Source organism: Phaethon lepturus, unplaced genomic scaffold (genome assembly GCF_000687285.1).
Source record: "Phaethon lepturus isolate BGI_N335 unplaced genomic scaffold, ASM68728v1 scaffold5283, whole genome shotgun sequence".
NCBI lineage: Eukaryota > Metazoa > Chordata > Aves > Phaethontiformes > Phaethontidae > Phaethon > Phaethon lepturus.
Window position 1 is genome coordinate 23,939 of NW_010526873.1, and position 14,944 is coordinate 38,882.

Below are 14,944 nucleotides of genomic sequence, written 5' to 3' on the forward strand. Positions count from 1 at the left end.
GAAGAATGCAGAGCAAATATAGTTCGGTGGTGCTTTCTATTCCTCCCTTCTAATAACTTCAAGCCTGTAATCAACTATCAATCTGACACTAAAGAGGAGATGTTCTCTGGCTAAACTGTTTCATATATCCAGCCACTGCAGTACTTTGGCTAACAAGATGAAAGAACCAGACTTTAACTTCACAGTTATACTGCAAGACTAAAATCTGTTCCCAGCATAGTCTGTCTTTCAGTATGAAGAGATTAGAGAGAACTTCTTACAATTCCACATAAGGAAACATTTAAATAAGTCCAACCACATAGTTTCATTTCTTTTTTCCTGATCTCTTTGGTTACCAGAAATGTCTAAGTTTTATTTTATTTTTCCTTCTATATTGTGTACACTTAATCTAGTTATTCTTCATTTCCATATATGAAGCATTGGGCTTGTAAACCTCTTCCATCCTGGGTCAGGTAACTTAAATGTCCTAAGCTAAAAGTGCATCCATGGTTTGTTAGTCACTATGAATGCATCACCTCATTTGTATGTCAAACTGTAGAGTTCAGATAAAAGTCTCATGCCCCACTGACTACAGTTTTTCATAAGGCTTGGTCAAAGAACTCAAAAATATCTTCAAAATGTTCATTGATGACACTATTATGATAGAAAATTATATTTATTATATAATACTTTTGAAACATACAAGGCATATTGATTCATCCCTTTTGACTTTGAAGAGGACAGGTATTTTTAAAATATGAAGACATATTATGTGGTTATCTGCAAGAGGCAATTGGAAAATACATTATGGTGGCAGATGTGCTAAGGCAGGCATCTTGTGGATTAACCAAACATTTCTACTGCAATAGTTCTGGGCTTGTCATTGCTTTTCTAGTGAAAAGCAATAAATAAATCTCGGAGCAGGGCAGCATGTTGAACAAAAGAAGAAAAAAAAACAACATGAAGAAGGTCATTTTCCTCCATGCACAATCTTCATTTTTCCCTGCTAATACTATCTGAACAAAATGTTAGGCAACCTGCTTGCTCACATTAACATAAAAAGGAAGTATGACCACATGCAGCAAAACACTAAATTTTCCACACAGGGAAACATAATCCAAAATCCAGAGACAAATATTTCACTGTTCTGAATATGGTTCACTGTTTTATTTTAAAATTGAGGAGGGGATATCAGTCCATTTTTTCCACATAGTATGCTACCTGTGAGACTTCACTTGAAATAAAAGGTTCTTGCCTCCCAAGACTTCTGTAGTCTCTCCTAGGAAAGTGTCGTGCACTAAACCCAGCTGGCAACTAAGGACCACACAGCCGCTAACTCATGCTCCCCACAGTGGGATGGGGGAGAGAATCAGAAGAGTAAAAGATGGTTTGAGATAAAGACAGTTTAATAGGTAAAGTAAAAGCCGTGCACACAACCAAAGCACAACAAGGAATTCATTCACCACTTCCCATGGGCAGGCAGGTGTTCAGCCATCTCCAGGAAAGCAGGACTCCATACATGGATCAGTTACTTGGGAAGACAAATGCCATCACTCCGCATGTCCCCCCCTTCTTTCTTCTTCCCCCAGCTCTATTTACTGAGCATGATGTCATATAGTATGGAATATCCCTTTGGTCAGTTGGGGTCAGCTGTCCTGGCTGTGTCTCCTCGCAACTTCTTGTGCACCCCCAGCCTACTTGCTGGTAGGGTGGCGTGAGAAGCAGAAAAGGCCTTGACTCTGTGTAAGCCCTGCTCAACAACAACAAAAACATCTCTGTATCATCAACATTGTTTTCAGTGTAAATCCAAAACATAGCCTCATACTAGCTACTATGAAGAAAATTAACTCTATGCTAGCTAAAACCAGCACAGTTAGAGATGGATTTGAACCACTAATTCTTGAAACCATTAGGTTGTCAGACAAAAAGAAGCCATCACCAGCAGGTCCTTCTCTTCTTTCCACAGGAGCATGATAGAAGCACGTTCATCTATAGTCTCTGCCTGTTGAGCAGGTATTGGGAGTCCTGTAAAAGGAAGAGAATCTCTGGAGATTTAAAAAGAGTACCACCAGTTTCTGGAGTCTTGCTAGCTTGGTGTGTGAGACAGAATTTGTTTTCACACTGTGTAACTGACTGGGGCCTGCACCAACACAGTGTGCTAAGTACTAAAACTGGAATACAAACAAGGTTTTGGTAGGTTCAGACATCTTTTGGCAACACCTGGATTGCTTTACATCTAGCCTGGTTAGTGATAAAACGACATTAATAATAATGCAATCAGATAATACAAGTAACACAATAATGTTGAAAAAATCTGAAAATAGTTGTACTTACTGTTTAGTCACAGCAGAGAAGGTTACCTTTCTCTTTCTACAGAACCTCATAGAATTCATAGAAGATTATAGAGCTACATGAGGCTACATGAATAATTATAGAAAACTTCACACTCTGAAAAACACACCAGACAATCTAGGAACCTAAGGGAACATTTATATTCAACTTTGCGGTATCTCTAAGGTAAATTTACTCCATGCTGTATAGAGTACGTTACATAGAGTACATCGACACTGGTGTAGACATGTTTAAGATGAAGATTGTTGTTGGTGCCTTGCAATACTTGGAAGGAGTATTCTCTACTTCCCAAGCTCATATTTTGTTTTCTAAGAGCAAAGAAAACAGTGTTCTGCATGCTGACCAAGCAAAAGTCTTAACCATAGAAACATTTATATACATGAGAATTCTCAATTCAATGTGACAATGCATGGGCATATAAGATGCACTGGGACATAAAAAAAAAAGAGGAACAATTCTAAACTGGTGTAGATTTATATTTCACAGGTAATATTCTGAGCTTGAATCCCAGAGACAGATGAGTATCCTCCAAGTCCTCCCATGGATCAAAACTTACATTGAGAAAACCGTATGACTATAAGGCTGCTTAATTTCATATTCTACATGTATTCAAACATGCCCCATCTGGAGTTTCTGAGATGAGAGTACTGACTTGATACTCACCCAAATGAGCTTATGACTATCCTTGCTGGAATACACTAGCTGTTCCTTGGGGTTTTGTTGTTACATTAAGTATTGAACAACACTTGTAGACTCGGTGCTTTAATCATTCCATCACTCAGTGATGGAAGATTATGACTGATGCTGCAGAAGACTAATACCAGTAGTTGAAATACTGTGGGAGTTAGAAACAAAATTCTCTATCCAAGACACACAGCCTCCTCCAGAAAATATGAGAAAACAGGTCACAAGTAGCCAACAGCAGCAAACACTATCATTAATACATTTTCCAGTGGAGATCACAAGTCAATCAACAAATGCAAAAATAACTGCTTTCATGAAAGGCAGTTGTATTGCAACAGAGTTCACTAGTTCGCCTAAAAACATTTCAAATGTTCGTTGCGGGAACAAAGACGTGCATCTTCCCATTCAGACATTCAATACAGTCTGTTGTTAGAAAGCAAAGCAAAAAAAAAAGTTACATCAGAGATAAATCTACAAAACAAGCTATGCCCAGCTTAGATAGCCAGTGGAGCTCTTGGCAGTATTTTAGGCTTATGACATTCACTACCTAATCCAAAGGAAAGTTCATTTACCGAAGAATGGGACTAACAGACGACAGAGCCTTGATTTCACTTCTCAGAGTTTGTTACATATTAACTTTAGGACTAATGGATGCACAGACTTCCCCTAAGGAGGGCTAGGCTCCAAAGCAAGCACTGCCACTTTATTACACAATGTCAGAGAAACCAGCATACCCCACATTCCTACTGTACAGCTCCATAGTTTGGCTGCTCAGCTGGTTACCCAGTTTCTTCATTTCCTCACCTAACCTCACTTCACATTTTGAGCCTGAATGAGATCCGAGTTGATGAAGGGCATTTCCCTCTCATTTGCTATTGCAAGGGGCAGTGGAATAGGACTACTGAATCTCCTACCCTATTTGCCCATTCCACTTAGTCCAAGTAACCACTGAATAAAAAAGGCATGACTTTCATTACAGTTCAGTATGCGGCAAGAAAGAGGGTTAAGGTTGGGGTTTTCGCTCCTGTTAAAATGCAAGTATTTAAGCAATAGTTTCAAGATTAAGTGACTGAATACCCAATAGCATGGCACATTTTCTGAGCTGGGGAAAGCTTGATTCAAAGACCTGCTCCAAATTAGGCAGAGCAAGAATTTAGGAACAGGTCTTCTCCCTTACAAATATTCATCTTTCGTTGCAGAGATTTATACATCCAACCTGGTCTTTCCAATGCATGTGTCTGCAAAGACTGACCAGATAAATGTATGAAAAGAGCATGGAAATATTCTATTTTTTTTTTTTTTTTCAACATGTAAAAGCCAAATCTGAATTATTTAAAACATAGAGCAGTTAAAACTAAGGAAATACCCAAATCTTAGTCATTATTTTCATCCCATAATTTGCAGAGTGTATATGTATATATTCTCCATTCAAATACACAGGTACCTGATTTCATGCTTGGATATACAGGACATCTTGTGCAGTGCATGCAGACAAATTCAGATTTCTTTGTCACGTCCCCTCTTTTTCCCATATGCAACCCAGCTCCAGCGCAGCCTCCTTCAGCTTCACAATTTGGGGGCTGATTTCGTACTTTATCACATCTGTAGACCCCACAGTTATGGTACTAAAACAGTATAATGAACAGAGTACTCGCATTTCTCAACTGAAAAACAAACAAACATGAGGAATTATGAACAGGGTCAGGTTTTGTACTAGAAAATTGCCTTCTATTTAGCTGCATGTTGGAGTACTTAGTGGAAATTCAGCTATTTTTAATTTTAGGTTTTGTAGATGCAAGTGCTTAAAATACTCTAAGCATTTGGCACTTATTCAGAACAGAGAAAATGCATTCACAGGGATATTTCACTTTCATCTAACAAAAGGAACAATCCTAAATAAATATGCTTATTTGCCAAAACACCTAAAGAAATGTTACAAATAGATTATTTTAAAGCATATTTCACATCCAGCTGCCAAAAATCAATCTCATTCTTCTCTCAGGACAGGAAAAAAAAGCATGCTTTTCTGTTAAGCAAAACATATTCCTTAATACTAAAAATGTATACACACGATGGAAACAGCCATTTTATAATCAATGCCAAGAAAGAAAATTTGGTAAAGCAAAGTTAATCAGGTCTTCAATTTTACAGAGGGGATGTACTGTTGAAGTTCAATTTGCAGTTTGAGAACTCACATAAAGAACTCCCCTGATCTACAATAATTGAAAATATGTTATTTGTAACATGCTTATAACTATATTATCACATGACAGGAATTATTTTGCAGCAAGGCTATCCCAATAATTTGCTTTTGAAAACATTTTTCAATCAAGAAAAAAATGGAAAAGTGTGAACTAATGACATTTATTGATGATTAAAAATAATTATTATTAATCTATCCATTTTGGATTTTATATATGTAAATTTAGCATAAAAGCCAAGACATAAAACCTAGTATTATTTGTGTTAAGAAATAAAAGCTTTCTAAACCATAAACACCAAATGAACACATTTTTTATCTACAGAGATTTGTAAAAATATTTTTTCCTTTTAGCATTTACATTCATATCTCCAAAGAAATCTTATCTTGTTGTTGTTTTGTCTCTCTCTTTCCTCTTGGCCTTTGATGAACGTAGTCTTTCTAGCTAATTCTTTCTTTCTTTTAATGTTAGCTTAGTAACTTTCAGCATCATTTTTGGCAGATGAAGGTAACAAAAATGGCCGATGCTCTAAAACTTAGGTTAATTTCGTTTTTTAAGTAGGACATACGGCACATACAGGGCATAGGTCCTATACTTTGTGGTGTCTGTCTTGCACTTTTTCGTGGTGGAAAGGCACCTAAGACAAAGAAATTAATCAAGAGAGGAAACCACGCAGTGTAAAAATCAGCTGGGCACCAAAAGCTGAGTTCACATTTGAATAAAAAATATTACTGCCATGACAGATGACAACAGTTATCCAGTTAACTCTCTAACAGGCATTTCAAAGCCTACTTGTACTGAAAAGATCTATTTTCCCAACTTCTAAATGTAAGTCTCTCTTGGGATGCAAGTTCACTGCTTTTTCTCTTATGCCTATAAGATGTAAGAAAAAGCTGATTGCTGTTCTCCTTCCAAAACCAATTTACACTAGAAACATACTGTTCCAGCAGATCTCAACAAACCAAATTCATTCTGTCTTTCTTTGCCTGTTACATTTTCTAAAACTCTTCATTGGTAACACTTTCTTTTGGATTGTCTTTGGTCAGATCTTTTAAGTCATTGACATGATCTCAAGCTGCACCAGCCTAAGTAATTCCCAGTGAAGAGAACCCCCCTCCTGTGTCCAGTAAAAACAAATGCTGTTGATATACGTCGGGAGCATGATTAATGCCTGCAAAGTGTGATTCAGCAAAACTCCACAGATATTTTTCTATAATATTCTGCATAGGCAGAATATTATATTTACATTCATGCCTCTGAGATTTTCTTTTCAGATGTAATGTTTAACATTTATCTTTGTTGAATTTCTTATTACTGATATTTAAAAGTGAACATGAATTCCATTTAGCCATTAAAAATAAACATTAAATAAAAACAGATCAGGATAGGCTGCTGAAAAGAATGGCTTGAAATGTCCTCCCAGGATGACAGCAAACCATTGATCATAAATCATTCCAATCATGTATGAATCCAGCTCGTGGTGATCACATCTCAGTCATATTTTCTCAGTTGGTTTAGAAGAATGTCAAGCAGACAGTAAGAGCTGAGTAGTCTTCTGACAACATATATATTACATCTACGGTTTCTTCGTGTCTGTTAAACCATCTTTTCAGTTAAAGAAGAGAATTACCTTTGCCATGGTTTATTCTTGAGGAATGTATGTTGCCTGTTCTTTTTTAACTATTCCTTCAGGCACTTACAGAAATTGTTTGCTTAATGTTTTTGCCTGATATGATACATACAACCTGAGGCTTTCTTGCAACAGTACCCATTAACAGCTTCTCTTCTCCCAGCCACCTGGGATTTCCATGATGCTCCATTTGCTCTCAGTCAGTAGCTACTCAGAGTTGCTGATACTTTCTGAATTCCTTGAAGCGGTAATTTCCAAACCTGACTTTCTTATTGCCGCCATCATGCTGACACTGACCTGATTCTATGCCAACCTGATGGCAGCATCCACATCCAACAGCAAAGAGCCATAATTTATTATTAGAACTGCAGTTTGGGAACCCTTTTTCTCAACTGAATTTCATGGGAGCTGTGTTGACTTGAATACACTTAAATTATCTAGTCCTTTATAATTTTCTGTTCTGTCCTTATTTGTTTTATAGCAATGATCTTAGTATCCTAATTTACCCAGTCAGACTGGTTGCCCTGGAATCACCCAAGAGCTGGCTAGCAAGTCAGCAGACAAACCAGCAAATTTTCTTCTACTCCTACATGATAAAACCAATTTCACAACTTTCCTGATTTCTGGATTTATTTTGCTGAAACTGAACCATCATATCGTTGTGCAAATCCTATATATTTAATCTGAACTCAGATTAGCTGCACTGGATTTTTTTTTTCTTATGCAACTAGCTTTATTCCCAAAGTACCATTAAATCAGAAATGGCTGTCACCATAATACCAATGACCACAGAGATGCTGATAGATGATCAGTGAAAAGTCTGTCTCAGCTCAGTTCTCATTTCATCCATTCAAGAATGCATTTACTGGGGAACAGTACCAGCAGCTAATCAATCTGAGACAACTCATTCTGGGTGAAAGACTCCTTGACTTTATGAGGCACCAGAACAGAAGAAGAAATGAAACACCAAGCAAGGGCACAGAGAAGCTGCCATGTGCAGTGCAAGCCAGGCAGCTTCCCTGCATTACCAAAATACAACTTCCATTTCTCAAGAAGCAAATTTTCTTCTTTACTTCTTTGGATGTTCAGAGTCATGGTAGGAAGATGCAATTGAATTGCAAAAGGGAGTAAACCACAGAGAGAAAAAAACAGCTATGTATTAGGCTTCTAATTAGAAAAAAAACAAAACAAAACAAAACAAACACGTTTATTCCCGATTTATCCAGGAACAGTTATGAGCGATAGGCATTCTAGTAGAAAATTTAACATTAAAAAAAAATTAAATGCTGGAATATACTATGGAACAAGAAAGAAACCTGTTTAGCCAATACCATTTAACAAAGCAATAATCACCATCATCTTACAATATATAGAGCTTTTCATAACTTTTATGGAAAAGTTTGAATTCAATCACCTCCATTCCTGTTTAACTACATGAAACAAAGTATTCAAACTGCACAACAGTTTAATACTGGTAGTAAAGAAAAATACTCTTTCTACTGAAACTGTCAAAGTAATTTGAAAATGCAAAACACAACTACTAAAACTTATATTGGTCAGGGCATCAGAAAATGTTATTATTCAAGTCCATATGTTTAAAAAAAAAAAAATCTGTTTTTTTGACATCTCTTTTGAAATATATTCTTTCTTTATAATAGAGTCTACTAAAAAGGTACCAGCACATTGCTTTCGACCAACCTGAAAAGCACCTCTTGCTAATTCAAACTAACCCTGTATAAAATCCAGTTTCTATATCAGGAAACACTGCAGTATCTTTTTCAAGTCCTAGAAACTGTTAAGGCAGCATTTCAAGTATACTTGGGATCTCACAGCTCGTGTTAAAGCTATCTGCCTAGCGCAGCGGGAACCATTTGTACGACGAGCTGCATTGCCTAGCAATAAACACTGAACTCCTGGAAAGAGAATAGCCTTACCAGCATGCAGAGAATTAGTCCTTTCACTCAGGAGGCAACTGTACGGCTTTCAATTTCTGTTTCATAGACTTAAAATTTCTTTGGCTTGTAATCTCTGTTCTTTTGCACTTTCTGGAGCACTATGACATTGTTAACTTTATTGATAAAATTGTTCCCTCTTACACCTGCTTATTTGCACCTGCTCAATAATCTCTGCAGGGTGTAAAAAGGATAGCATAAACAGTACAGTGTTGACAGTAACAGTAATAGTATACTACGTAAATATGTAATCATAATAATATAGAGATAGATGGTAATAAATAGTAGTACAGATATTGGAGGTTTAATCCAGTAATATTAACAGTCTGTAAAATCCAGGAAAGGTTTTATATTGCCCAGAAAATTACATATTTGCTTTGCCTACGGGTTGAGCAGTGTTGGTCCAAATAGATCTCACTAAATGGTGGTCAATTTCTAATGAAGTTTGGCATAAAAACTTTGGATCTTAAACTATCATACTACTGGAAACTATTAAAGCATACATCAAAGGCCCGTTTATCAGGTCAGTTCCTATGACTGTGCAAGAGCAAGCTTATGAGAAGACAGCACTCAGAGATAGCTGATACATCAAAAATAGTATCTGGGCACTAGAGCAACTTGCAATTAATAGAAAATCAGGACTGACACAAGTACTGATGCTGGGATCAGATTTTTGCTGTATTGTCTCAATGAATTGACAAAAGGAACATGTGAAAGAATAATTAAACCTTTAAAAAGCCTTTAAGTAATCAGAAATGGAAGAGAAAAACATTGACCAAATAAAACAAGATATTTTGAAGTTGCAGATATTTTCATGCAGCATTCATAGTTTGGGTCCTAAGGTAGTATCAATATTCCTGTCTGCATGACTGCAGAAAGCCGTGTAAAATGGATGCAAGTTGGGAAATTAGGCACAGAAAAAAAAGGTGCTTTATCTGCTAGGAGCAGGCACCAGTGGTGATCCTAAAAAGAACTGATGACCACTGAATATAGGCAGCCATGGGTTTGGTTGACCTTCTTCCCCATTTCTTCCTAAAGAAACGTTTAGAAGTTTTGCAATGCCATCTCCCAGTTCCCAATGGAGCACAGAAGTTCTTGCATGGTTGGTTTGTCCAGAAATCTCACAGTCTGTTTCCTTACAGACTGGTGGTACCAAGAACCTTCTCTGGCTGCTCTGACCCCACAGGAAGCCTGTTCACAAATCACTTTCCTAACATATTTTAGTCCCTCACTTAACTGAAGTTCACATGAGCTACCAGGCATTCAAGGCTTAATCTCGGCTGGCAGGAGGAGATCTCATGTTTATTTTCTATCTATCATGGCTTAATTAGGTAACAAGGCAGAAAGAATGAGAGCTGGAGAGACAGACAGTGAGAGATCCTGTCATGTACCACTCAAAAGCCTCCTCTCTTTAAGCATTTTCCCTCCAGGGTAGCGTGATCATTACAAAACTATTAAACAATATGATGGGTTTGAACTCTTAGCTCAGAGAGAAACAAATAGATGTGTAAGCGCTGCATTTGAGCTTCCTACTTCCCTTCTAACGTGGAATTTCTTTATAATTATTGTGCCTGTAGTAACACAGTTAAATTTGGCCTGAAATGTTTTCAGCAGATTTCTTTGGAACTATCCTGTCAGGAAAATGAAAATTGTATTTCTATTTCTGATTACATGAAAATTAATCTGTGTAGAGCACCTAATCCGTGGTGTCTTACTTCAGGGCAAAGAAAGGCCCCCTGAATTAGTCATTTTTCTTTTTGACAGGTGGTTTATCCTTCTGAAGATAAATGTGCAGTCATGTCTTTTTTTCAAGAGAGTATTCTCACTAGCATCAGTATGAGAAACTCTATTTTAACAGTAATGACAGTGGTTCAACCTAAAATAGATTGATTAGCTACCATGGAGACAAAGCTCACTTCTACGTGTTGGTAGATTCATTGTCCTTTATTAAAAATAATTGACTGATTTTAACTTCCTACAAACTTTTCCTTAAGAAGGAAAAAGGAAAGGCAAACATCTGAAATGGTGAGTGGGTGGCTTTTATGTTTGAGTTAGGCTTTTAAATTCCCAAAATGTCCTTACAATGCCTTAACAAATGTCCCCATTAATGTTCACAAATCACTTTACCTTAAAACACAAATTCAGAAGCTGTCAATCTGATACCCACCCAAACCAGCAATTTTTGGGAGATTAAGAACTTCATGTCATTCATGTAATTAACTGGATGCTATCAGTGGTTTCAGCTTAAAAAAAAATATATCTAATAGAAAATATGATTTTTCTTTTTGCACACGCAGAGTAATCTGTGCTATGGATTACTATCTCAGTGTTATATGCAATACCTTTCAAATATAAACATAACTCTACATGGAAGTAAACTGTTTCACAGGCTTTTATATTGTTTAAATGTTTAGAGATAGCAAGTGGTTTTAGAGTTTCCAGTTTCTTTTTTTTTGTTGTTGTTTTTTTGTTTTTAGCAGTAGTCCACCAGATTTTCATGTAACTACTACTTGCATCTGATAACTTTGGGTATGGGTTTATTTTATTTCACTGTGAAGAGAGCAGTATATTTCATACGTGTATTTCTGAACAAAACTTCACAAGAGCTCATTTTTATATCATTCAGCAATATAAAATTGGTTAATAAAAAAGGTACATGCATTAAAATATTTAATGATTGATCAAGAAGTTATTGATGTCATATTGCCACTGGAAGTCATCTCAGTTCTGACCCCAAGGTCATTCTTTATATACAGAGTATAATTTAAAATCAGGTGAATTATGCCTACGGTGTTTCCATCATACGTTTTTATTGAGGCGCTTTAATTATTTCAATATGCCACAGAAAGTGTAACATGGAGCTGTGGTAGGGTAGATGGATTCACTATTTGCCACACATATGTTAGTAGAGTATATTTCTTAAAAGTAAAGATACTGTGCCACAGATTAAAGCTGGTATTATTAGAAGGAAAAAAAAAAAAGGCATGTATGTGTGTATTTGGAGCTTGACTGCATAAATAAATACCACGGTATTTTGCACTGCCATAACAGGTGACAACATTAACTCAAGAAGTATCACAATTAAGTAAGGATATGAAGAATGTGATGCACCTTCTGGAGAACCTGCTAACGTCCCAGAAGCCTCCAGGGTTCTGTGCTGTGCACAGAATATCTCGAAGTCCTACCCTGGAAAGTCTGCAGTCTCGAATGGCTTGGACTACGCATCAACCTTGCACACACATGCAAGCTGGGAACTTTACTTGTACCAAAGCACAACTTTGTCGCGGCAACACATTATGTGACATTTGGAATACAGATCTGTCCTCTGTAGGAAGCAGCCCCCAAAGAACTGAACCCAACCTGCAAAATTCTATGGACAGTGAACTTTATTATACACCGGGTGTTCACAATTCCCCCTCCAAGTATCAGGTAATTCAGAAGGACAATTTGCAATTTTTAAGATGCACCTCTCCCTATTCAGACACTACCTTGACTCCTCTTCAGTCTATTTCAGCAACTCTTTCTTCTTCGGTATGCTCTTCATCAGAGACATCATTACACCTCGTGCTCCCCAGCAGATCTGAGGAAGGTAGCTTTAGTCAAGGAGCAATCAGCTCGCTAAGCCTTGAGAACCTGCCGGGGTCATGGGACCTGGAGGGAACAGCTGGAGTAGTTTCTGCAGAGACCCCAGATTTCCCGATAGACATTGTGACAAGAACAAGGGATGTTAAAGATAAAGATTACCAAGCCATAGACGTATAATGAGAAACAGTGAAGTGGTACTCAAAGCATGTTCCTCAGCTACCAGTTTCAAACTTAGAGAGTACTGCATGACTGCTTTATTTGACCTTTTCTCTGGTGACCATGGAGACTTAAAAACATGAAAATTCAGATCTATAGAAAGCAAGAAAAGGTATTGCCAGTTCATACTATACAAAAAAAATTCTAGATTCTAGAAGCATGTTGAAAAGCATTTTGTATACAGATATAACTTACTGGTCTGTTTGGCAGACTTTTGTGATAGTCCAAAGACCCTGAGGGTCAGAGCAGCTGGAAGTCTAGGACAAAAGAACTGACATGGGTGGCTTTTGTTCATCGAAGGAAAGGTTCTCCCTCGGTATCTGACTGTTGATCCCAAACAATGTCTATGGCACTGTTCGCTTCAGGTGATCATGGGTCCTGCTGGTCTGTTTGTCGGTTCTGTGAAGGCAAAGGGACAATTATCGCTGCATGTCATCTAGACAATCAACCAAATAGAGCCGGTAGAGAGTGGTTAGTTGTTGCACGTTATTTGTCATGTAAATGAAACCTCTTAATTTATCTAAAAATACTATTTTTATATACTTGGTATGAAACATGTACTTAAAATTATTTAAAATATTTATAAGGAGAATAAGAGTCTGTTTTCATTTTGGTAAAGGCTTGCAGTTTTAACAGGAAATGCACTACCATCATATATTAGATCAAGTACTATTTATTGTTAAGATATTGTGTAGTTTACAAATGGATTCCCTTTTATGTGCATGCAATTTACAATGAATGTATTCATGCTGGTGGAATACAAATAAATAAAGGTATTATTTTACTTAAAAAAATAAAACAGGTGGAATGTTCTATTCCATACCAAGTCAGCTATTACTACTTAAAACGTGAATTGTTATACTGATAACATTAAGCATCCTTGGTTTGTGTCTTAATATTGCAATATTATTGATAAGACTAAGTCAACATTTTACTATGCATCCCTGTTCTGGGATTTTATATCTGGACAAGAAAATTAAGAGGGATGAAAACCGTTGAGTAAGTTGAGGAATATTAAAGTAGAAAATTGCAATGGTTTAATCAGATACAAGGGGAAAAAGGTTAAAATATTTATTTATTTGATTATTTTTACTTACATACATAAAAACTAGCTTTAACCTTTAGCCAAAAAGAAAAGGGACTATAGGTTTGCAGATTTTTTAATCCATAATGTGATTTAATGACCAAAGAAAATTTGAACTTTTTTCAATACTTAATGTATTAGGAACTTATATTGCTACAGTGCAACCAGAGCTACTGCTTTCATTGGAATTTTGATTTATATAAAGATGTACAGCATGGATCATATTTGCATGTACTCTAGCAAGCTTTCTAAAAAAACATGTTTACTACCCAAAATAAATGTTCTGAAATGGAGAAGTAAATTAAATTACATTCAATAATAAATGCAAACTGGTGATTGTTATCAAATTAAGAATTTTACAGAGCACAGATTTATGTTTAACTTCCTCAAGAGTTTTTTTTCTGAAAACTTCAAAGGCTAAGTTCATTGTTAACATTTGGATCTGTGCAGGAACACAAATCCCAGCTGATACCCTGTGCCTGACTTACATCCTTTCACATCCTTTTTCCCACTGCTACAAATTAAGGGTAGAGTGTCATCTCTCATTTTGAGCTGGCTGAATTTTGTCAGCGTGTCTACAGTTCACCATGAGTGTTTATATATAGGGTTTCTTATTTCCCCTCTATTCCAGCTTTTACTTAATTTAAGGTTAAATAGAGAAATCCCGATTAAGGCAGGCATATCCCAGAAATTAGGAAGCGAATAGCAAATACGGGTCTATGGTATTTCTGCAAACAATCCTGGCTCGCCTTTAGCAACGTGGCATCATCCCCCCCGCCGCAGCGCAGGGCAGGAGGACGGGCTGGGGGACGTTCCCTGCCCCTCACCCAGCGCAGGCACACGCTAGCAGAGCCCCACTTGCCAGAAGTCAGGAGCTGCATAACGTGGGGCGGCGGGGATGAGGTCCGGGAGCAGCCACGAGCCTGGTGCCAATACGGCACCGCCGCCGCTGCGCGGCCAGCCGGCACGCTGCATAGCCATGCCCCGCTCCCGGCCCCAGCGCAAGGCACAGCCGCTGGTTCCTTGGGATGCACGGACACGTGCGAGAGAGCTGGCCGCAATCCTGGTTCTTCACTGCCGCCCTCGTCGTGTCACGCAAGGTAACCTGCCCTCAAACTATCGCACTGATGAAACGCACCGGCTAATCTAAGCCCACCATATCCCAGCCATTGACTGGGGCAGCATAAATGCGTTTGTCTACCATGCTTAGTTCCCAGCATTATTAAATAATTTCCATTACATATATGTAAACTGGGAAGAG

The 14,944-nt window shown here is 37.5% G+C and overlaps 1 protein-coding gene across 1 annotated transcript in view; it reads left to right on the forward strand.

Annotated features, from left to right (window-relative positions):
• The window catches only part of LOC104617779 (potassium voltage-gated channel subfamily H member 8-like), a gene marked incomplete at its 5' end in the record, with an annotated part of 22,386 nt that extends 9,826 nt beyond the window's left edge, over window positions 1-12,560 (forward strand). Inside the window, one exon of the mRNA XM_010283194.1 lies at window positions 11,850-12,560. Within this exon, the coding sequence (XP_010281496.1) occupies window positions 11,850-12,560 (711 nt within the window). The remainder of the gene's footprint in view (window positions 1-11,849) is intronic.
• Window positions 12,561-14,944: the final 2,384 nt, after the last annotated feature.